The 24,083-nt window shown below is 36.7% G+C and overlaps 1 protein-coding gene across 22 annotated transcripts in view; it reads right to left on the bottom strand.

The window, feature by feature from the left end:
• The window catches only part of YTHDF3 (YTH N6-methyladenosine RNA binding protein F3), a 44,254-nt gene that overhangs the window by 5,188 nt on the left and 14,983 nt on the right, over positions 1-24,083 (bottom strand). For 20 of the 22 annotated variants that reach the window (XM_049700186.1, XM_049700187.1, XM_049700167.1 and 17 more), the window contains one exon: positions 22,359-23,948. In XM_049700186.1, the coding sequence (XP_049556143.1) occupies positions 22,359-23,948 (1,590 nt within the window). Of the gene's footprint in view, positions 1-5,687; positions 8,800-22,358; positions 23,949-24,083 lie in introns of those variants that run through there. The other 2 variants (XM_049700178.1, XM_004274975.4) reach the window with 1 other exon arrangement.

Genomic DNA, 24,083 nt, shown 5'->3' with positions numbered 1-24,083 from the left:
AAGAAGAGGCTGTGTCTATATGTGAAAGAAACTCAGCATTAATGTCTTTTTTTATATCTGAACCTTTGTCAGAAAGCTGTTTAAAATGTCTTCTGTGAAATCTTTTTAATCTGGTTGAAAATAAATACAGATGCAAATACCTAGTTTATTTCTACACACACACACATTCACATACACACATATGCTACTGATATTCATTCCTTTGGCTTTCCATTTGGTTTTAACACATGACCTTTCAACTATTGCCTGGAAAGCTGAAGAAATTTGAAAAAAAAAAATTTAAAAAAAAAGGACAAAAACAAAGAAACATGCCAAGGCTACATAACTCTAAGACAGGTACTGAATATCTAAGTTCCTCTTTCTCAGGCCTTTTTTTCCCCTTATTAAAGGAGTAATGGCAGGGGTCGTGGGGAGGACCATCAATTTACATAAGCTCTGTGCCTTTCCAAAAGAGGAATGGTTTCACTCAAGACTTGACATGGTTTCAGTTGGCTTTAAATTTAGATACAAGAAATTATTAGTGGGTACATTTCATACAGAAAACATTGCTCATAGTTTAGATACTTGAAATAAATATGTAAGTGCTGGCACATTGTAGTTTCCAAGTGGTATGAATACTTCTTTCTCTTTATTACATTTATTTGCAAAGATATCCTAGCAGCTTATTACACATGGACACATGCAGTCATGTTAAGCTGTTTAATGCAGAAGGAAAAATGTTTTGGGACTTTAAAAAGAATAATTTAGGTTAAAACTTTAAAATAAAGTGTTAAATAATGAAAGATGTCAGTTAACGAGTAGATTCATAAGTGATACAAACAAACTTTGCACATTTTAATTTAAAACACAAATACTTCAGGAATTCCCTGGAGGTCCAGTGGTCAGGACTCTGCGCTTTCACTGCCGACGGCCCGGGGTTCGATCCTGGTTGGGGAATTAGTATCCCACAAGGATTTGATTTAGGTCCAAGACTTCTCTGAATAAGAATCATGTCTTTCTTCTGTGAACCATACCTCACCTCTAAGGCACCATCTAACATTTCCCACTGGAGTAAGAAATGAAAATACACTTGCAAACTGCACGCAAACTTCTACATTTTAATGATTTTCCTGCCAAGTTTTTACTGTTTTCTGATCTATACCTAATTAGACAACTCACTTTTGTCAGGTATTTCCAAAGAAGTCAATTTAGTTTTCATAGCAACAACTATCAATCACATTTTATCAGTTTACATATTTAAATCTCATAATAAAAGAAATAAGTACAACTGGAATAAACAAGCTTAGAAGGAACCACAGATGACACTGGTAAGCATACATACATGGGCAAACTAGAAAACAGCTCTGAGATGCAAGTACTTAACTGTGCTGTAAGCACTGGGTGCTTTACAGAGGAAACAGAGTCAGTGACTGCCGCAAAAGCCAAGCAGAACAAGCTTAACATACTGGAGCTTTAATATCAGCACGCAAACATATGTTGAAGCTTTATTTGTAAACTTTTTACCTCGAAATATAATCTTGAATATATACTAGTTGGAACTACTATCTGTCAAATACTTTTTCCTTCTAAAGTTGTACGATATCACGAATAGTTGGAACTACTGTCAAATACCTCTTCCTTGTAAAGTTGAAATACGGAGGTAACACATCCATACAGTGTTTCCATTTTGAATTGTTACTAAATATTCACAGTGTGCTCTTATAATTTACTAATACACTTAAGTGGCATTAATATCGAGGCATTTGTAACAAGCAAAGCAAAAAATTTCTTGATCTGATTTTCATCTTTGGCTTAATTTTCTTCTAGTTTTCATAGATTTTCTTGTTATTCTTCCTAGTTGCTTTCCTTTTGGTCTAATTTGCCTTTGGTTTTGCCATCTGCTCAGCTCTAGCAGGGTAAACTATGTCGTTTGATTTTTTTTTTTAATAAGTGTATTTATTTTATTTTTGGCGGCATTGGGTCTTCGTTGCTGCGAGCGGGCTTTCTCTAGTTGCGGTGAGCTGGGGCTACTCTTGGTCACGGTGTCCAGGCTTCTCATTGCGGTGGCTTCTCTTGTTGCAGAGCACAGGCTCTAGGCACCCAGGCTTCAGTAGTTGTGGCTCGCGGGCTCTAGAGTGCAGGCTCTGTAGTTGTGGCGCACGGGCTTAGTTGCTCCGTGGCATGTGGGACCTTCCCAGACCAGGGCTCGAACCCATGTCCCCTGCATTGGCAGGCGGATTCTTAACCACTGCGCCACCAGGGAAGCCCCTCATTTGATTTTACGTACTTTGAAAAAGCATGGCTGACAGTCACTGAAAACCCCGGAAATCAAAAGTTGCAAAAAACGAAGATAAATGATAATTTAACAAAGCTTTATTCAGGTAGTCCCTTTTCTCAGGATCTCAATCATGTAACAATATGAACTGAAAGTAATCAACTTTCTACAACCTCTAAACTGCATCTAAGCAGTAAAGATTACCGTAAGAAATATTCAACGGTAAACAATAAATTCTAAACTTTCCATAAGAAACAGAAGAGGAGAGCAACAGTTAACAATCGGAAGGCTTGCCACAGGCTCAGGGTTTGTGCTCACCACTTCCTATTACTTCATTTAATCCTTACAGGCTCCATTCTCATTCATCTTTTTTAACTGATGAAGAAATCTAGGCTTGGAGCCTAGTGGACCCAGATTCCATTACAGGTTTATCAGCCTCCAAAGTCCATGCTCCCGGCCAGAATATTATGCAGCAGCCTCCGAAGTATTTCAAAAGCATTCCATCAAAAAACAGAGGCAGAGCTACTTAAGTCACCTTTTAAAGGAATGCATCATTCTAACCATAATATACTGTTTAACTCCTACCTTTGGTTTTTCAATCCAGTCAAATTTGAATGACTATCTCTTCTTACCTATACTCGTAAGATCAGGATATTTGGCCATCATCTAAGTTTTCTCTACTGATATAACTTCAATCCCTTTACTAAAATCTCCAAACACAATGAGAATCCATTCAGGGAGAGGGTATGAGTCTCTATTAGAATTCCTCCAAAATCCATCTATTCCATTGAGAAATGAGGAAAGACAGTGGGAGGGGAGGGAAGTTCTAAAGAGATAAAAGCAAAAAGGACACACAAGCCTGCCAGGATGAGACTATGTTCTAGTAAAACAGATTCCTGTATCCCTCTTTACAAATACAAGGATAAGGGAGAGCATAATTGCCTACTCAAGTGTATACTGTGACTTCCTTCCAAAGTACAGTGTGGAAAGGAGGGAAAAAGGATAACTTCATAATGGAGAAACGTGACACTACCAGAGCCAAGTGGTCAGTCAACATCAACAGGCATATGTTGGTGGTATGCATCCTTGACATGATGTGATGGAAATGGCAACTTTACCTTTGTGGTCTTCCTCCCAAAAACTCATAACCCCATCTAATCATAAGAAAGATATAAGATAAATTCCAAAGGAGGAGTACTCTACAAAATATCAATACTGTCAAGGTCACCAAAACCAAGTCTGAGAAACCATCGCAGCCAAGAGGAACCTCAGGAGACACGACAACTAAAAGTAACGTGAATCTACCCTTGATGGCGTCCTGAACCAGAATAAGGACAATTTGGTTAAAAAAAAAAAAAAAATCTGAAAAAAAAATAAGGGATCAATATTGGTCCATTAATTACAACATATGTACCAGACTAATGTGAGATGTTAGAAGAGAAGAAGCTGGATGCAAGCTATATGGGGACTCTCTGTACTGTCTTCCCGATTTTTCTCTACAACTGTTCTAAAATATAGTCTCTTTGGAAAAAAAAAAAAAGGATAATGTAAAACGGCAGTAGAATTAAAAAACAAACAAACTTGGACTGGATTTCTTTGGGACACACATTCTCTTGATACTTTTTACCAACACTGTGGAAAAGATTAAGATTTTGAACCACTAGACTTCAAAACTCACTAAAGGGAAGTAATGGTTATATTTTATCAGAGTCAATGAATAAAATACAATTGGAGGTATTCAGTACTTATATTCTGAAATAAACAAAGAATGACTATCACAAATTTCACTGGTTTCCAAACTTATTTTTAAAAGTTCATTATTGCTAGAATAATCCTACAAAGCTATATAAATCATAAAATTATAAAAATTCAGAACTGCAGAGAACCTAAGATGCATTCTATGCCAATCTCCTGAATTTACCAAGTGCACTAACAACAAAGGAAGTGATTTGTTCAGTGTCAATCTACCAGTTAGAAGTAACTATGTAAGTCTGGTCTTTCCAACTCCCAATTCTAAGATCTTCCCCTATACAGTAATTCCATTCTGGTTACAGATGTGTCAGAAACAGCCAATGATGTTTTCAAATGACGTTCAGATACTTAAAGCTCTAAGTGTGTTCTGTGTAAGGGGTATTCTTTGAAGCGGCCCAGGGTGGCAGGAAGGGATGCGGAACTCCCCCCAGTGTTTCGAACTCTGCACTCACATCTTCCTTGTACACTGACTTTTATAAAGACAGTTTTCATTTACATTTAGCTCCAATGTTATACATACAAGTAACTCAAAATATGGAGTAGAAAAATTCTGAACTTAGTGCACAATTTATAAACAAACTGTATTTAAACTGCCGCTACTACCTGTGGGTGATCTACAGGGGAGTTCTGCCCCTCACTATCACTGCACCAAGAGAAATGAGGAAAGAATACACATCACGATTACGCAATGACAAGTAGAACTGACCTTGAAAAACACACGGGTTTAGGGGTGCTGACCCTCCACGACATACAACTTAAAGTCGGCCCTACTCACACACGGTCCCTCCATATCCGAGGTTCCTCTGCATCCACAGATTCAGTCAGCCTCAGATTGTGCAGTACTGTATTTACAACTGGAAAAAGTCTGTGTACAAGTGGACCCATGTAGTGCAAACCTGTGTTGTTCACGGATCAACTGTTCTGTGATTAGAAAGCAAATGACCTTGAATTGCTCAGTTAACTTCTAACTGCAAGAATATTTTAGTTCCTAGACTACAATTACTAAATCTAATGTCACTAAGCAAGATAAAGCAAAGCCAGTAAGAATTAGGGTCCCAACTAAAAATGAGTAGCCTCAAATATAAGTACGCTGAAGAGATGCAAACCCTCTTTAGGAGATGATGCTGCAATGTGGGACACCTGGGGTGCCTGTAAAACTGTGCCCTGATCGCAGGCTAACAGTGTGGTATGCAGCACAAAACTAAAACTCTGGTTTCCCCCATCTGAACGAGTGCCTTAGAGAGCCCAGCAATGATTATCAACGCACCATTCAGAGTCACCACGATCCCATCTCCACAAGCTCTATCCAGCCCAAAGGACAACGTCCACACTATTAAAAAGCATTCCTTGGTACCAAGAATGGGGGATTAGGGTTATGAGACAGCTGGTGCCAAGACTTCCTCCTATTAAGTAAGCCTCTTTCTCTTTTGCTCTAAGTTTAGCGTTAAGAGCATGTAATTCAGTAAGCTCACTGGAGTGGATAAAGATTAGGATAAACTGTGATCCTTCCTCTCTTTAATTTCCCCACTTCATTTCAAATGGCCAACTAAATCGAATGACATAATCTATTTGTACTTGAAAGGTATGTCAATCAGGAAATTCGTAACAGAGCTGACAAGAATGTTACGTTTTCTGGAAGGCAATCTGTATTTATAAAGATAAAATGGAAAGAACACAGATATGAGTGAACAATTTTTATTGAAACCCTCAAAGATTAAAGAGGACCAAATGGTGAGTTTGGGTACCATAACAGAAAATCTCACCTAACTGTACCATCATTCACAGGAATGAACAAACCCAAACACGACAAAATTTAAATTCTCATGTAACTGCTACAAGTGAATGTAAATGAACTAATCATTTTATCATAACCTTTCTTTAATCATATGAAAAAGAAGGGAATTTACATGGCATAACAAAAGATATGCAAAACTTAATGAAACACAATTCTCTTAAAGTTCTCAAACTTATTTTTATAGGATGCAGAATGCACTTGAAATGATTAAATGACTTAAGCTGATTCTTCTTTTATTGCAAACTGTTTTAACATCAGCTTAACCCCCATGCATGGTATTCAAAAAGAACACAGCTTTTGAATTAGAAAGATCACTTAAGTTAAAACGAGGATTGAACTTAGGAAAAGGCTGGGGTTTCTTCTGAAAGGAATCTTCAAGTACCAATATGTATAGAGAAAGAATACTAATTTTGGTTACATTTTCCCCCTTACTGTTAAATATACAAACTATATAATACCTTTCAAAATAAAACACCCACGTAAGATAACTTTAATTAAGAAACATTCAAACCAGATCTTGGAAAAACATTAAGCAAGAAAGTTACTGGGCCAATAATGTCTTAATTTGTGATTACTCAGAACACTGGATCAGTCTCCTGCTCTAGAGCCCAGTTTCTCTCCCTCTTGGTCCCCACAGCTAAGAAACCTTCCATTAGTTGTGCTACTGAGACAACTTCTGATCATCTCACTTAGAGGAAAAACATTTTGCTATACACTGACAGACCAAGGAGGGAGAGAGAAGAGGCACTCGGAAGGAAATTTAAATGAGGAAAAAAACTGACCAATTGAAAAGTTTTGTTTTGTCTTGGTTTTTTCCCCAAAGGAATGCTGCACCCATTTCACTTAATATTAGAAATCCAGGTTAAAGGCACTGGGATGTGCTCCTCACCATGAGTAGACTGCTGAGTTACATTTGACATTTCTGAGTCTGCTATTGCAATCAGCCTGCTTGCTGAGTGTTTCCGTGACATCTCTTACACAGAAACCTAATGTAAATTAAACAAGTTTCAATCCGTGTATAATGTAACTAGTTTTATAAAAATATTCAGAGTTGCTAATAAAGCACCAAGAAGAAGAGAACCTCAGAGAGAAGACTCAGATCCTTTCCACAAGGTCACCCCTGTACAGTTTTCTCTAACAGGACCTCCCGAGTGACAGTGTCCCCTCTCTGACATGTCCTACCTGTATAATCCTAGGGATGCAGAACGCTGCTGTGGTGACTATACCCAAATGCCAATTTTCATTACAAATAGTTACGAGACATGTTACTACAAGATTTCATGGCTTACTCTTAAAAAAGGTAAAATAGGTGCAATTTTCCTTTAAGAAAGTCTTTATTTTGTAATATACTATTAACATTTTGATGTTCCCTTCAGTAAACACTGGTAACTATCCTGGGACTACCAAAGCACTGTGAAGTAGCTACAATTTAGCTACAAATACTGTATTGGTTTTCGCTTGAATACAGTATTTGTACATTTTAAGAAAACATTGTACAAAAAAAAAAATCACACAAATGAAAGCCTCAAAGAAATATCTGTCACTAAATTTTGAATCGAAGTGACCAAAGACCATAGTAAATGAAAACATTTCTAAACATGATGTAAACATAAGTGGAGTAAATGCAAAACATCAAGGTACTCAAATCTACTGTATTGCTATTTTCATCCTTAACATATCTTTCTACATAGCTTTCTCCTTTTGGAACAGTAATATAAGGGGCAGTACATTATTTCATAACCATGTGCCATCAGATCAGTTAATACAGATGTCTGACACATAATTATACAAAATCAATTTGTTTCAAGATACAAAATTAATGTTGATATGTAATTAACGAAAAAAATAAGATGTTAAAAAGATAACTATAAGAATACCCAGATATATGCTGTATTCCCATTTATATAGATCTGATCAATAAAACATCAACACATTCACTTAGATACTGATTTAATCCATGGATCAAGGCCATATTTTCAAATATTTTAAGGATGCCAGGACACTGCAAAAGCTGGAGAAAGGAGTTGAGGAACAATATATGCTTGCTAAACAAGAACTATGTTTATTTAGCTAGTGAATACCTAGAGTAATAAATTTTTTACTTCATGATAGCAATCAGGCTCGCAAACACCCAGAAATAGGAATTAAGGGTTTTAAATGTAGTTATAAAGGTCATAAAAAGTCTGATTAGACTGAGGTACATTACTCAAAATTTTGAGATTCATTAAGTGGTAGCAAACAAAATAATTCCTCAGACAAATGCACATTTTTCAGTATACATATTATTGGGGGAAGGAGGGGAGAAGAATGTGCATTAACTGGTGAAATCCACCAAGCTGCATATCAATATTCTGTTACACCAAACAGTTTGAAGACAAGGGAAATGTTCTAATATAATCTCAGATTATGTTTCATTTGGCTAAAATAGAGCATAAGGTTGCTTTGCCATATTAAAAGTTTACTACAATAATTTTCACATAAACATTTAGACTTGAACTCCAGGACTAAATATGGCATGATTATTTTGCTTTTAATCTGTCAAATAGCTAAAAATTGACAATTTAAAAACTACAACAAAGAAAAAGTTGAAGCAGTGTGACTCTTACATCATTGAACCACTTCTAATGGTTAACTGTTAGTATTTAACAAATTCAAAGAGTTAATGAATCCTTGCATTCATTCAGTCTTCTGTGCCTTAGCTAGGATGCATAATTACAAAAGACAGCAGATACTGGTAAAAGCTTCAGGACAGAAAGTGCTTGACGAAGTTACAGTTCTCAAGTGTGTTTGGTGAGAGTATAAGGGCAGACGCGCTGATGAAAACCATTACAAGGAGAGTCAGTTCTGTGTTAAGAGTTCAAAGATGTCACCTTAAGCAGAAAAAAGCTTTAATAACGTCTTCTTTGACTTATTAGGCATTTCCAGAGTCTACATCATTAGTGTTGTATAATTCTAACAGGACATCTTCATATGGTTATTGTTTGTTTCTATTTCTCTCCTGAAAGAAAAGCACAAAGACCTTTAACAAAACACCATCATTATTTAATGATTTAAACTATATGCATTTATAATGTAAACCATCTCCATAAGAAGTTCTTCAAATACTAATTTTCAAGTAATTAGCTAAAAACGATTTACTATTACCTATACACACCTCAGTGTGGTTACCACAAACCATTTTAAAATAAAGAAGTCCAAACACAAAGACCTAGTTCAGGAGATTATAGGTCCTCACCACAGCTCTGTTTTCCCACAGAATTTTGTTTAGGTGAGACTATTACAATAATGTCTTTCTAGCCCTTTCAGTGAGTTTTTGATGGTGAGGTATCAAAATAGACCAGAAGTCCTCTGAAGCAATTTGAAAACTACTGGCTGAGGTAGGGTTAGGAGGAAAGGAAAAGAGTTGCATTAAACTGCATTTAATTAAGCTTTCAGTATTAACTTAAAAAAAAAACAACAAAAAAAAACACTGAATCACAAGCTTCCTCCATATCCTACTCTCAGATTCAGCATAATTTTTCACATGAAGAAATATTAATAATACTTATTATTATAATTTCTTTTAAGAAAGGAGAAACCCCTTGAACATAAGTTGAGTGATGTTTTCATGATGTTTATTAACCAAATTATCCACATGTAATACTTATCCTTGAAAAAAAGGATGACTAGCACTCTGCATGCCTGTCAAGTGGATGCATTACATAGTTTGTTTGTGCCACCATCTGCTTTAATGTGTCATCACTGGTTCTCATACTTTAGCAAGCATCAGAATCACCTGGATGGCTGTGGAAACACTCACTATTGGGCCGCAAAGGTCTGAAGCTGAACTTGTGAGCCTGCAGTTCTAACGAGTTCAAGGTGATCCTAATACTGCTGGTCCAAGGACCACACTGAAAGCCACTGTGTCTAACACATTATAAGACTCTCTATTTGTGGTTTCACTACTCCCACTTTTCTATAAGTAACACATGCTCCATAATAAATATGTATATACTTTGCCAATGGTCAAATTAATGTCCCATCCCCTGTGACACCATCAGAAAACTGTATTTTAAATTCCAAAGAGGGCACTTCCCTGGTGGCACAGTTGTTAAGAACCCGCCTGCTAATGCAGGGGACATGGGTTCAAGCCCTGGTCCAGGAAGATCCCACATGCCGTGGAGCAACTAAGCCCGTGCACCACAACTACTGAGCTTGCGCTGTAGAGCTCTCGAGCCACAACTACTGAAGCCTGCGCGCCTAGAGCCCGTGCTCCACACAAGAGAAGCCACCACAATGAAGAGTATCCCCCGCTCGCTGCAACTACAGAAAGCCCGGGCGCAGCAACAAAGACCCAACACAGCAATCAATCTATCAATCAATTTATAAAAATAAATTCCAAAGAGAACTTTAAGTTCTTTGTTACTAAAGTCCTTTCTTTTTCATCTTTATATATTCCTAGACTAGAATAACAGTATTTAATACAGAAAGCTAACAAATAAATGCCCTACTATAAGATAACTACAAATGAATTATTTCATACACCCATAAGCATCAGTGAGATATTCCTAAAGAAAAAAACAAAAATGAAAACAGACACAGAGCCAGCTAATTAATCATGTTTCCAAAGGATAAACAAAACCAAAAATCCAACAACATAAACAAAGGAAAAAAAAGACAAAAAAAGAATTTGGAACCAGGAATCTGTAGTCTAATTTTACAAAGGCCCTAAAGCTTTTAAAAAACCAGCCTAAACATAAAGGAAATTTATTTCTCAGCTGAAGGAAACAGATTTGTATGAGAAATGTTGAAGCCTGCTTTAATTAGCTGGATATAAAACACTGTATTACAGATGAAGCAAAAAGTGGTAACAGCTCACTGCTTATTCCTCCCCATGAAATGACTGATCAAAACTAGAGAAATTCATCAACTCCATGAAAAACCCCAAAACTACAGAAAAAAAGGGCAATACTACTTAAGGATAAGCTAGACAAAGAGAGGTTTAACCTGAGGGAGATGATTAGGTATATGAATGAGGACCATGTTTTATTTAAATAGAAGTTAGAGATGCTGTTTCATTTTGAACTGTAATCAATTATGGCACCTTTAACTGAATCAATAAAATATACAAATTAAATCTATGTACATAATGCATAACTTCTAACTCAGTGGACAGGAAAAGAGAAAAATTTTAAAAACTCCTTTCCTGTGCTAGGACAGGAAAGGAGGGAGAGGGGAGCTTGAAAGATCTAGGTGAATTAGAAAGCACAAAACATAAAATGGCAGAAATACACATTTATATTATTTATACATTTTTATCAAGCAATCAAAAAATGGAGGTTCATTAACGAAAACACAAAAGAGCTCAAAATTAAAAAAAGAAATCTAGTTACACATGATTTACAAGAAATTTACCCTAAACATAAAACAAGCCAAATGAAGACTTAGTCAACTATATTAATATCAGATAAAGTGGATTCTAAGGCAAAAACCACTGAGGCAAAAACCACTACATACTGAGTAAGAAACATTTTTTATAAAAAGCTGTAACAGTATTAAACTAAAAATACAACTTTACATATATTAAAACTTTTCAGAATTACAAAGAAAACCTGACAGGTTCCTAATTATAGCAGGAGAATTTAACACATTTCTCTTAGTAATTGATAAAGCAGACAAGTTAATGAAAATAAAGACTGAATATACAGAATACAGAAAACAGAGCCAAATCATTACAGGGTCCACAATGAACAACCACAGAAAGGAACTATATGCCAGACCAGAAAACCAATCTAAATACCAAAGAGTCAGTATCATACATAGCATATTTTCTGACATCAATTTTAACAGCAAAACAGGTAACAACAAACAAAATCTTACCACATTTGGAAAATCTAAAACACATTTCTAAAAGTCTCCCAAAAAATCATAACAAAAATTCAAAATTTTTTACACCAGTACAATATAAATATACTAAATCTAATAAGCCCTGAAAAATAAAATTAGAAATTTAATGTATAGAATTTAAAAAAACATTTTTTTAAAACTGAAAAATAATGAGCTCATCATCCAACTTAATATGTTAGGAAGTAAGTAGCATTGAGTCCCCCAAAGTAAAATGAATCAAATAGGACAGCAGGAGAAAATAATGAAACAGAAAACAAAGAGAGAGAGAGCCTAGGAGAACAAAAATAAAAACTGGTGTTTGGCGGGTAAAAGAGGCTGACAATAGAAAAATCTCTGGAAAGACTGATTTAAAAAAAAAGAAATGAAGCATAAATAATATCGTGAAGACTCACACAGCTAAAAAAAATTAAAATAATATTAATGCCAATACGAAAACAAGCTTAAAACAAAACAACTTCCTAAAAATAAAATTTACCAAAACAAATTCAAGAATACAAAGAAAACTTGAAGACTTATAATAACTAAAGAACTTTAACCAACAATTAAAAATCTACCCCAAAGAAAAACTCCCAGGCTCATGTGGTTTCACAAGAATTCTGTACTTATACCAACTGTTCCAGAGACTAGAAAAAGGAGTATTTCCTGATGTATCTTGAGGTTGGCAACACTTTGATACTACCTTCAGAAAAGCAGGAGAAAACTGAGTCCAGTCTCACTTGTCAGAAGGACCTCTTAAGGGCTGTTCTGATGGTAACGGAGTGTATAGAGGAGCAAAAGTAGAAGCAGGAAGGCCAGTAAGGAGGCTAGCACAATCATCATCCAGTACAATAATAATAATAATGGAGGATGGAGAGCTAGTGGAAAGTGTTTAGATTCTGGATCTATTCTGAAAGCAGAGCCAACAAGACTTACTGATAGATTGGTTAGATATGGAGTGTGAAAGAGGAATATTGCGAATTAGTCCAGTATTGTTGGCCTGAACTGGAAGGGCGGACAGTGGTGCCCTCTACAAAGAGGGAGAAGGAAGACTCTAACATTCTTGATCCTTCTGCATGACCACACTATAGTAAAGAACTACTTTACAAAGATTCCAGTGCCCACATTTGCATTTGATGCCTTATTGTGTGTCAAGTTTAAGAAAAGAACAGATGCAGTCTAATAATATAAAAACTATTCATCTGTACCAAAGATCAAATAACCTCAAAGTGTACTATAAAATGGAAGAGTTAGGAAGAAGGTCAAATAGTGAAAATGGTGGAGGACAGTCATAACATGTGTTAGTTTAGGTGGTCCAAATGAGAGTAAAAACAGGGTTCTAAAACTTAAGACTAATTCATGCTTTGAGCTGTGATTTAGTTTTGGCAAAATAACATCACTCATCACACTAAATTTTTTGTTTATGTGCAGTTTTATTTTGGTTTTAGAGTTTTCACTTAATTTTATGTTTAAGTAATACAAGTAATAAAATTACAAGAAAAAAAGCATAAAGATCAAAAAGAAATAAAACGGTCTCTATTTGCAGATGATATGATCTGTTAGGCAGAAAATCCTAAGGATATTCTATTAGAACTACTAGAACTATTAAGTGAATTTAGCAAGGTCACACAATATAGGACATTTCTATTGATATAAAATTGTAGCAAACAACTGGGAAGACTGAAAATACAAATTACATTCACAATAGCAGTAAAAATTATATAAAATACTTAGAAACAAATTCAGTAAGAGCCATGTGGTTTTCAACAGTGAAAACTACAAAATTTTACTGAGAAATTATGTCTGTCTCTCCAAGACCTCTGAGTTCTACAAAGAAAGGGTTATTGGGGCTTCCCTGGTGGTACAGAGGTTAAGAATCCGCCTGCCAATGCAGGGGACATGGGTTCGAGCCCTGGTCTGGGAAGATTCCCACGTGCCACGGAGCAACTAAGCCCGTGCGCCACAACTACTGAGGCCTTGCGCCACAACTACTGAAGCCCATGCGCCTAGAGCCCGTGCTCCACGAGAAGCCACCGCAATAAGAAGCCCACGCACCGTAACGAAGAGTAGCCCCCATTCGCCACAACTAGAGAAAGCCTGCGCGCAGCAACGAAGACCCAACGCAGCCAAAAATAAATTAAATAAATAAATTTTAAAAAGAATAAGAGCTATTTATCTTAAGTGGCTTACTGGTAACCTTTAATATTTATCTGTTGAATGAATAAGGGAACAGTTAAAAAAAGAACACGCAGGCTCTAAATATATGGTGATAAAGGTTGACTAGAACACAAGACATAGGATAGAATTGTCCGTGGAGTGTGGGAGGAGCGGGATGACACTACTTCTCTGGAACCCAGTAACAAGGTCTTAAAGCCGAGCGAAGGAATCAATATGCAACCGTATTTTGGAGTGAGATTTTGGACTCTTTATGATAAAATGAAAGTAATAAAATTATTATACTCCAGATTGTTGTTCACAAGTGGAACTGTCCACTTGTAGCTTTTTTACATCCTAGGTATATATATATATATATATACTACATATATATACACACACACACACACACACACACACACATATACTATATATCCTGCAGGGAACTGGTTCCAGGGCCCCCATGGATATCAAAATCCGAGGATGCTCAAGGCCCTTACAGCTGGCCCCCTGTATCCACGGGTTCCGTTATCTGCAGGTTCACATCTGTGGATATGGAGGGCTGACTGTAATCATGCATTTGTTGCTAAAGAAAAATAGACAACTGAGATACCACTCAATTTAAGGATGACTGTTCACACCATAATCCATGTGAAACAAATCTCTCCCAAAGATCTATGATTAACCCAATAATCCAACTCCTAAAAACTCATAAATTTCTTTATCAACATTGGAACTTAACATAGCCACTATTAACTCTCCTATGGGGTGCCAAGATAAATCTGAGGGGGAAAAAAAATCAGTGTTATAAAATGCTAATTGAAGTACCTCTTTTCCCAATTCTGGCTTATAAAGAATTATTACTAAGCTCAGAACAGAGTATTACTACAATAAAAACAGAATCATCTTGATTATTCAAATATCACTCAATGTCTTATCATAGAATTACTCACTTAAATACGTAAGTTTATTCTGTCACGTGTGATACATCCTGGGCCAAAAACTGTTTTCCAGAGAAATATTCTTTAAATTTTACAGTGAAGATGAAAGGAAAAGCAAGATTTTATACACTGAATTTGTTTCTGTTCATCATAATCAACTCACAAATAGACAACTACAATTGTAGAAGAGTTTACTGAAAGGTCATCAGATAGAGACTTCAACCATTCTTGATCCTAAGAACTGCAATCGGATTAATGGGAAAGCATTAAACTAAATGTTCCACTTGAGAAAAAAGAAGTACAGAACTGTCAGGAAAATACTTACTGCTAACAACAGTAACTACTACTAAAATAACTACAACTGAAGTAATTTCTTGTATATTAGCACAAACTTGATTACTTTGAGACAGACCTAAACATCATCTCATCTCAGAATCAAAATTATTCCAATTGTGAAAAAAATTATATCAGGGACTAAACTTTACTCTTTGGAAAGGCTCAACGACACAAAATAGCATAAATGATTAAAATACACAGACGGTTCTGGAAATTAAAACTAATAAGGATTTTATTACAGTTATGCCTTAAGTTCATCTCAAAGTTACAGGTACCTGAAAACACTAATTTTTCCTATATGGAATTTTAAAAGCTATTAAACTAAAAATCTCACCTCAGACTGTTTACTGATCAATAAGGATTTATAAGAATGAAAGAATATAGTAGAAGCTAAATGATGCACATTCAGTATAACGAAGGTAAAATTTCAGTAAAAGGTTATCTAAATAGTCAAAAGTAGACTCTATGGCTATGTAGACTACTCGAATTTATACTGGACATAATATACTCAAGACATTAGCAGTTTTTTGTTTTCTTTATTTTCCAATCAAACTAGCTTTATCGTTAGAAGTAATACATACAATTGCAAGTTAAAGTAAAAAAGTAAAGCTCCCCTATCCCCCTCTAGTCTTTTCTATTTCAACTTCCTCTGATAGGTTACCACTACTGACTTTAAGTGGCATGCTAATATATACATTTCTTGACTTGTCAATTCGGACACTATCAATTCCCATTGTATATGACGAGCAATTTATCACAGTGAACGTTATATTCTCCTCTTCCCCGTCCCTACAATAGAACTCACTCTATCTTTAGTTCTGGTGACTGTCCTTATGACTTCACCCACTATGCGCCAAGCATTAGGTGCTAAGGATTCAGCAAAGAACAAAGCAAGTCCTGCTCTCAAAGAGCATCTCCAAGGTCAGTGCTTCCCAACTGAGGGCTCCTGTCGTTTGTCTAAGACCACAATGCCATTTAACAGACGGAGGCTTACAGCCCTGAGGTCCACTGTATACAATGAGAACCTTCTGACTCAAAATGCATACGGAGTCCCTATTGATGGTTCTAGTATAACCAGCTACCAGGTGTTATCCTTCTTGAATTCCTTTTTCATTCTGCTGAAATACCTCTTCAAGTTTCTTATGAAGGGTATGTAGCTAAGCTCTTGTACACCTGAAATCTTTATTTTGTACTCCTCCCTCACAGATATTATTCGACACTCATCTTTAAGAACATAATTCTATGCCCCATTCCCCTATACTACAAAATATGATTTTATATGTGTCCAGAGTTGTAGATGACAGAATTCTGGTAACAGTCTGACTCTCCTTCCTGTGTAGCTTTCTTACAGGCCTTCTGCTCCGAAAGCTTTTCTCTTTATCTTTTTTATCTTTTACAATTTTAAATAATCCTGCTGGTTACTCAGTGAGCCCATCATTCTGAAAACATGTATCTTTTGGCTCTGGAAATTTTTCTTTAGTCGTTCTTCCCTCCAACTGTTTCTTCCTGTACTCTTTTTAAAGACTCCTTTAGATATACTGGACCTCCTTTCCACCACATCTTTCACACCTTATATTTTTCATCTCTATTATTCCACATTTGGAAATTTCTGATTTGAAATTCCAGATGATTAACTGGATCCAAAACATTAACATTTTATTAATCCACTTGCTTAAAAAGAAACATTTTTAAAAACTGCTGACAATCCTGTTTCTCATTTCCAAGAACATTTTCTGGTTTTCTTTTCTTTTTCCATGTGAACCCTAACAAATCAAATCTTGTTGTATAAATTACCTTCTGCTCTCCGAATACTTATTTCTTTTAGAGGATTTGTCTTGGTTTTTTCATCAAGCTTGATTTTAATCAAATATATCAAAGTTATGTGTTCAAATCTAAGAATGAAGAACTATACAAACACTGCAATAACTGGCATGGATTTTTCCTGCAGTTTTAAGTTTCACGACTACCCCTCAGTCTAAGATAGAGAATCTGACTTTCCAAGTTTTATATGAACAGACAGGGTATGTCTGGTCAGCTCCTCCATAGGCTGCTGTACTGGCAAAGCAAGCTGGGGAATTCCTCCTCTGCTAAAATAACCAGAAAAGGGACAAGAAAACGGTCAATGAAAAAGACCCAGCAATGACAAGATGGAATTCGTTTTTTTTTAAACTTCTTTTCTGCTATCACAAATAGGCTGAAGAACTTAAAGAGAAAAATGAAACAGTAAGAAGAGAAATGAAAGAAAGCTACAGTAACCACAAAACTAAATGTAAAATTTTAAACTACAAAACTTCTATTAAAAAATATACAAAAAAATTTTTCCACACTTGGGGAAGGCAAAGATTTGAAGTCAGGTTAGTATAAGCCTTCTAAAATAGTTCTTATTCAAAACTGTTTTGGTTATTCTAATCTTAGCCTGGATCTTATACTACAAAAAAAGATTAAAAAAAAAAAGGCTTAAAGGACACTCTGGACCAACTGACAGAATATCACGGTTACATGAGAGAATATCCTTATTCTTAGGAAATATATACGATACTTTTTTGGGGTAAAGAGCCATGACGTATGAAACGTACTCTCAAATTGCTCAAAAAAACCATAAAGCAAGCATTTTTCCTGCTGATTGCATTTGAGTTGTTCCCTGTTATTTACTAGTATCAACTGTACACCTAAGAACATTCTTATATGTATTCTGGGGTATGCGCGAAGTTTCTCTTAAGTATAGATATATATCCTGGAGGACAACTGCTGAATTACAAGGTACTGAAACATTCAGCTTTGTAAGAAAATGCAGAACTACCCACCCACATGGCTATATCAATTCAATGCTCCCACCTGCAACTGTATAAGACCTTTTGTTGTTATACAGTCTCTCCAATACTTGCTATTATCAAATTTCTTAATTTTGCCAAATGAGTGGATATAAAATATTTTCTCATTATAGTCTTGATCTGCATTTCCTGAATTATTATTAAGACTGAATATCTTTTTACACTTATTACCCACATTTATTTCCTCTCTCATGAAAGGATTATCCATATCTTTTGCCCATCTTTGTAGTGGATTATTTTTTTCTTAAACTGATTCACAGGAGTTCTTTAAATGCTCTCGACAACTGTCTCCAGTCAGTTATGTTCAAATTCCTCCCAGTTCCTAACATGTCTTTTTACTTTCTTTAAAGCATCTTTTGATGAACAGATTTTAATCTAGGCAAATTTTTATCAATCTTTTCTTTTATAAGTAGTGCCATTTTCTGTCTTGCTTAAGAACACCTACTTTACCCAAGGTCTCTGAAGGATGTGCACCTGGGAAAATGTGACCTCGACATATCAGAAGCTTTGAGGAATTTCAGCTGAACACAAGACAGATGGGGTCACATTAAAAGAGAACATAAATAATAACTTGCAACTCCTTTTACTTAAAAAAGAAAAAAGGCATAACCAGTGAAGGAAATCCTAGCAAAACACCACTAATTTGTCCTTTTTGATGGAGCCAAGGAGGACCTAGAATAGACAGGAGGCACATCCTTCATCACTGGGATGCCAAGAGTATTTGAAAGTAGTTTTGCTGGAAAGCCAAAGTGCAAACACAAGCGTACCTAAGAGGAAATCTACAAATGAGTATCTACAATTTCTGCCTGGACAAGGACTTTAACAGCTCCAGAAAGAAAACGGCAAGAACACTTGATATCCCACATGCCAAACAGTTAATAAGCAAGGGAAAAGGTTTCCTGACATGGTGGTTTCAAACTCAAAGGAAAGTCAAATTTCAACTACTAGCATGTCCATTGCACTGGCTCTCCCTTCTTACTCTTCACAGGTTGATGAATCACTTAACTGGTAAAGTCAACATACATCATGGCTCTCCCATCTCCACGTTTGCAATGGAAAGAGAATATGCAACTAACACCAAGCATTAAAGCACACACACACAAAAACAAACCTATCTGGGGGCAAATACCTGATCCGGATGATTCTCTGCCTGGTTTAATGATGACAGAAAAAAAAGCAAAGAGTCTTAAAATATTTTTTCAGAAAAAAAGGATACTAACAAAACTATAATGAGTTCAGATAGACACCGGGGAAAGATAAAATACAAAGGGGAAAGAAAAGATAGTTTGGGGGGAATACTGTACCCTGATAGTGGTGGTTACACAAATCTACAAATGTGTTACAATTCATAAAACTGTACAGCCCAAAAAAGTGACTTTCACCGTATGATTTAAAAAAAATTTTTTAAGGATATATACACAAATATATATAGGAGCTTTATTTACATTCTTCAAATCTGAAAGCAACCAGATGTCCTTCAAAGAATGAATGGTTAACAAACTGGTAAATCCATACAATGGAAAGACAGAATTAAAAGGAACAAAGAACTGATACACAAAGCAACATAAACTGCAAGGACATCGTGCTGAGTACAAGACTCCAGTGTTAAAAGATTACACATTGTAATTTCATTCATGTGAAATTATGGAAAACGCCTTATAGAGAGAGAGAACAGATCAGTGAATTACTTACTAGTGGAGGGGAGCACTTGACTAGAAAGAGGCAGCAAAAGGTAATTTACAGTTTTACTGTGTGTTAATTAAAAAAAATTAAAGATATGTAAGACGAAGGAATTTAAAAATGATAATTACAGGAAGCAGAAATAAGCTTTCAACAGTCATCTTTGTGCTCAATAAAATCAAGATAAGAATGGCCAAGAAGGGGGGAAAAAAAAAATCAAAGTGGACTCTGGAACAAGGGATTCAGGTAAGAAAACAACAGGTGTGAAGGGAGAACTAGATGTGGTAATGTAAGCAAACTAACAGTCATTGAAAAATACAAAACCTCACAAATCACTGAACCAACACAAAGTAAATCAAATCAATGACATGGAAATTCAATTTTGAGAAACTCTCCAAACGCAAAGAAAAATAATGAAGATAAGAACCAATGGCATTCAAGGACAAAGATTCAATATATTTTTTGACATTACTAGGAAAAAGAAAAAGAAACAAATTTGGCCTACAGATGAAGGAATAAGGAAAACTGTAAGAGACCCATACTGTGCACATTCCATATACATGGTCACATAGCAAGAATAAATTTTGTGCACACAGACAGAAATAGTTATTTCCAAAGAAAGAAAATTTAGGCTGGCCCCAGACTTCTCCATAATATAAAACTATAAATAATAGACTATAAATAGAAAACTATAAAACAAAGCCTGAATGAAAAGACTGTGACCCAAGATTTCTATATCCAATAAAACTGTTGTTCACATATCATGGCCAAAGAAAGGCATTTTCGGGATTTAGAAGCGCTTAATAAATATATTACATCAAATTACTCTTCCTAAAAAAAAAAAAAAAAAAGATGATGGTAATAAAACAAGCTAGGCTCCAAATTAAAATGTCAAAGGTGGGTTCAGACACATTATAAAAAGACTGGCAGTAAGCCATGAAACAATTTAAATGTAAAATTTTTAAGTTTAAAAATATAAAGTTTAGGGCTTCCCTGGTGGCGCAGTGGTTGAGAGTCCTCCTGCCGACACGGGTTCGTGTCCTGGTCCGGGAAGATCCCACATGCTGCAGAGCAGCTGGGCCCGTGAGCCATGGCCGCTGAGCCTGCACATCCGGAGCCTGTGCTCCGCAACGAGAGGCCCGCGTACCACAAAAAAAAATAAAAAAATAAAGTTTAAATCATTGTTGTATATATGATTATAAAACATAAATAATTCCTGAGACAATTATATAATAAAAAAATAAAACTAAGATAAATTTTCAGACTGGGTAGAGGAGAAGTGTGGGAAGACATACAAGGTGACCTGTCCTGGGTGATGGAAGAAAAGAAAAGTTGAATCATTTCTCCTGATTCACTATTTGTAAAGGCACTTACAGTGGGACAATCTACTCAACTGCTGAGCTCAAAAACTCAGAAGCTACTCTTGATCCTCCTTTTTCCCTCACTTCCCACATTTAACCTGGAGAAAACTCAATTATATTCAGCAATTCACTGGAAAGGTTGAGCAGGGCCTTTAAGAGTCATACGTATTATTCCAAAGCAAAATTTCTAACAGTTCAGTACAGCAGTCACTAGCACCAGAATCACCTGAGGTGCCTGTAACAATACCAGGTCCCTTATCAAATATATCAGATTTTCCTTGAGTGGGTCTCAAGAAGCTGCATTTTCAGGGAGCACCCTAATTGATATTTATATGCCATAAGGTTTGGCAGGATCATTATTTCAACATTATTCAGCGGTGAGGATTGTTATTTGAACAATTCCCTCTTCTGTACAGACTAAAAAGCCACAGGATACTCAGGCGCACACAAACAGAAACAACAGAAACGAATCACTGATGTTTTACATACAGATAAAGTTGAAGTTCGTGCTTTATCTTAATTTCTACATAGAAGCTTTCCATAGTAACCAACATAATTTACTGGAGAAGATTCTAACTTAAGCCCTGCTTCATTTGAAATTTAAATGTATTGTCTATGGAAAAATCTGCTAGTTGCCTATTCCATCCATTCTCTTTCCCTCCTATAAATAGGACTCTGCAATTTACTTTTGTAGCTTGGAACAGAAAATATTCCTCAGCCTGTCCCGCTCTATGGGCTCTGTGATCAAATCCCGGCCAACCTGACGCAAGTAATAAACAGTGTGTAACTTCAGGATACATCTTCCTTAAGAGTCTCACAGTGGGCAAATAACAGAATCAGAAATCAAATTCTGCAGAGTTTAAGTCCACTTCTCAATTCTAAGCTGCCTTCCTATAAAGTCAAATCCTTACTATATTTTGTACAAGTGCTTTAAGTGTACAAGTTATGAACAAGCCTCAGGAATCTTGGGGGAAAATATCTATTTATCATAAATACAAAATATATAGTACTTTAAAAGCTGTTTGTCTCAAACTCCAAATACATTTTCCCGTAAAATTAAAGTTTAAGATTAGCGACTAGAATCCCTAGCCAGTTCTTAAGTCTGCTTAATTACAAATGCACAACTCAGGGCTCTGATTAAGAATAAAGACCTTTATCACCTGAGGAGTATGAACACGCAGGAAGCAAATTCAGAGTAAGGGTTACCCTTGGAAAGGCATCCGAGGCCTTCACGGGGGTCTGCAGAGTTCTGTTTCTTAAGCTAAGTGGTTGGTTGCCTTCAGAGTAAAGTTCTTAAACTCAGAATGTAATATTAAAAGGCATTAAAGATTACAATCCATACACACCACCCCAATAAAAAGACCCTACACACAAAAATCACTGTACTCTTACCCTACGCATGGCTTCCTCCTCTTCTTGACGCTTTTCATAATGTGCAAAGTCATCAAAGATTGAGGTGGTGTGCTTGAAAGTAGCAATTATTTTAAGCACTTGCTTAGCTTTTTCTAGGGGTACCTCTTGGGTGTCCCTTGAATTGGTAACTGGTTTGTTGTCATTATTTTCTAAGCGAATATGCCGTAACTGGTTATTGGGAACATCTTTGACAAAGATCCATTTAACTTCAAATTTGCCCTTCCACTTATCCTGAGACCAGACACCGGCATACGCGTTATAGTCCACAACAGACTTCATCTCAGCCACTCCACAAAAATGTCCACTGCCATTCACGCTGAAGAGCAAATAGAGTGGGCCCTTCCCATTCAGGGAACGGTAAGCGGCATCCAAACGCTTATTACCATGCTCAGTACTACACCAGATAGAGTACTTAATGGAACGGTGAATGTCATCCTCAGAATAGCTTTTAATTATAAACACCCGTCCGTTCTTCAGGTTCCAGTCAAAGTCTTTGGGATTGTAGTTGTTTATGGCCTTTAGCTTTTCCAGCACTGGATGCACTTCTACACTTGAAGGTGAAGCACTGGCAGGAACAACACCTAAACCAAAGTTTTCACCTCCCCCTCCACTGTTCTGGTGGAAGCCCGCCCCCCTGTTCCGAGGAGCGAGCCAGCGATTCTGCAGCGGCTGCGGCTGCGGCTGCGGCTGTGCTTGGTGAGGCTGGGCCTGCGGCTGCGCTCCCGGCTGTGGCTGCGGCTGCGGCGGGGGCAGCTGGCCTTGCACCAATGGTGGCGGCTGAATTAACGGCTGAGGCTGCTGGACTAGAGTCTGAGGAGGCAGAACTGGTTGGGCTGCTGGAGCCTTTACCACTGACCCCTTTTCATCCCAAGTTCCAATATTCATGTTGTGTTTTATAGGAGGTGGTGGCACGGCGGAGCCCCCGATCCCCACGCTGCCCTTGGGTTTGAGTTTCGGTTGAGGTTTGGCAGGTTTTCTGGCAATGGCAGCCCAGGAGGTTGGCTTAGGCGCTGCACTGCTAACGGGCGGCACACTATTGGCTGCAATGCTAGTCATACCACTGCTGCTCAAAGCTGTTCCTACAGTTTTTGTCACTGCGGCTGTCAGGTCACCACCAATTTTCAGTCCAGTCATGCCTTGCTCAATACTGCTAATGCCAGGCACCTTACTCAAAGTATCATTGCCAAATCCAGCCTGTCCATCAGTAATAGCTCTCCCAAGAGAACTAGGTGGATAGCCGTAACTGCTACTATAAGCAGAACTTTGTGTTGATTGTCCCTGAGATCCACTTGTCCCCCATGTAGAGAAATCAGCATTACCAGGAAAAAAGTTAAATCCATGTTGACCAAGAAATGGAGGGGTATTTCCTAATGCCCCAGGTTGACTAAACACACCATCTGGTATATAATGATGTTCTCCATTACTCATTTGTCCATAGGTTGTCAGATATGGCATAGGTTGGTCTCCAGCTGTGGACCATGCTGCTTCCCCAAGAGAATATGGAAATCCAATGGATGGAGCATAGTAACTAGGCATGTATGGATCTGACATTGGTGGATAGCTGTTATTCTGGAAAACAAAAGACCACAATCAGGACAGAAATAAGATTAGGGGGCAGAGAAACATCTGAAAGAGTAAAATCAAATAGTTTTAAATAAATGGAAAACAGATGCACTTGTTCCAGATAAAGTTAAAATTTCAAAT

The sequence above is a fragment of the Orcinus orca genome, chromosome 17 (assembly GCF_937001465.1).
Source record: "Orcinus orca chromosome 17, mOrcOrc1.1, whole genome shotgun sequence".
Classification (NCBI taxonomy): Eukaryota; Metazoa; Chordata; class Mammalia; order Artiodactyla; family Delphinidae; genus Orcinus; species Orcinus orca.
The sequence above is the reverse complement of the archived record's forward strand: the minus strand, read 5'-3'. Positions and strand labels throughout refer to the sequence as shown.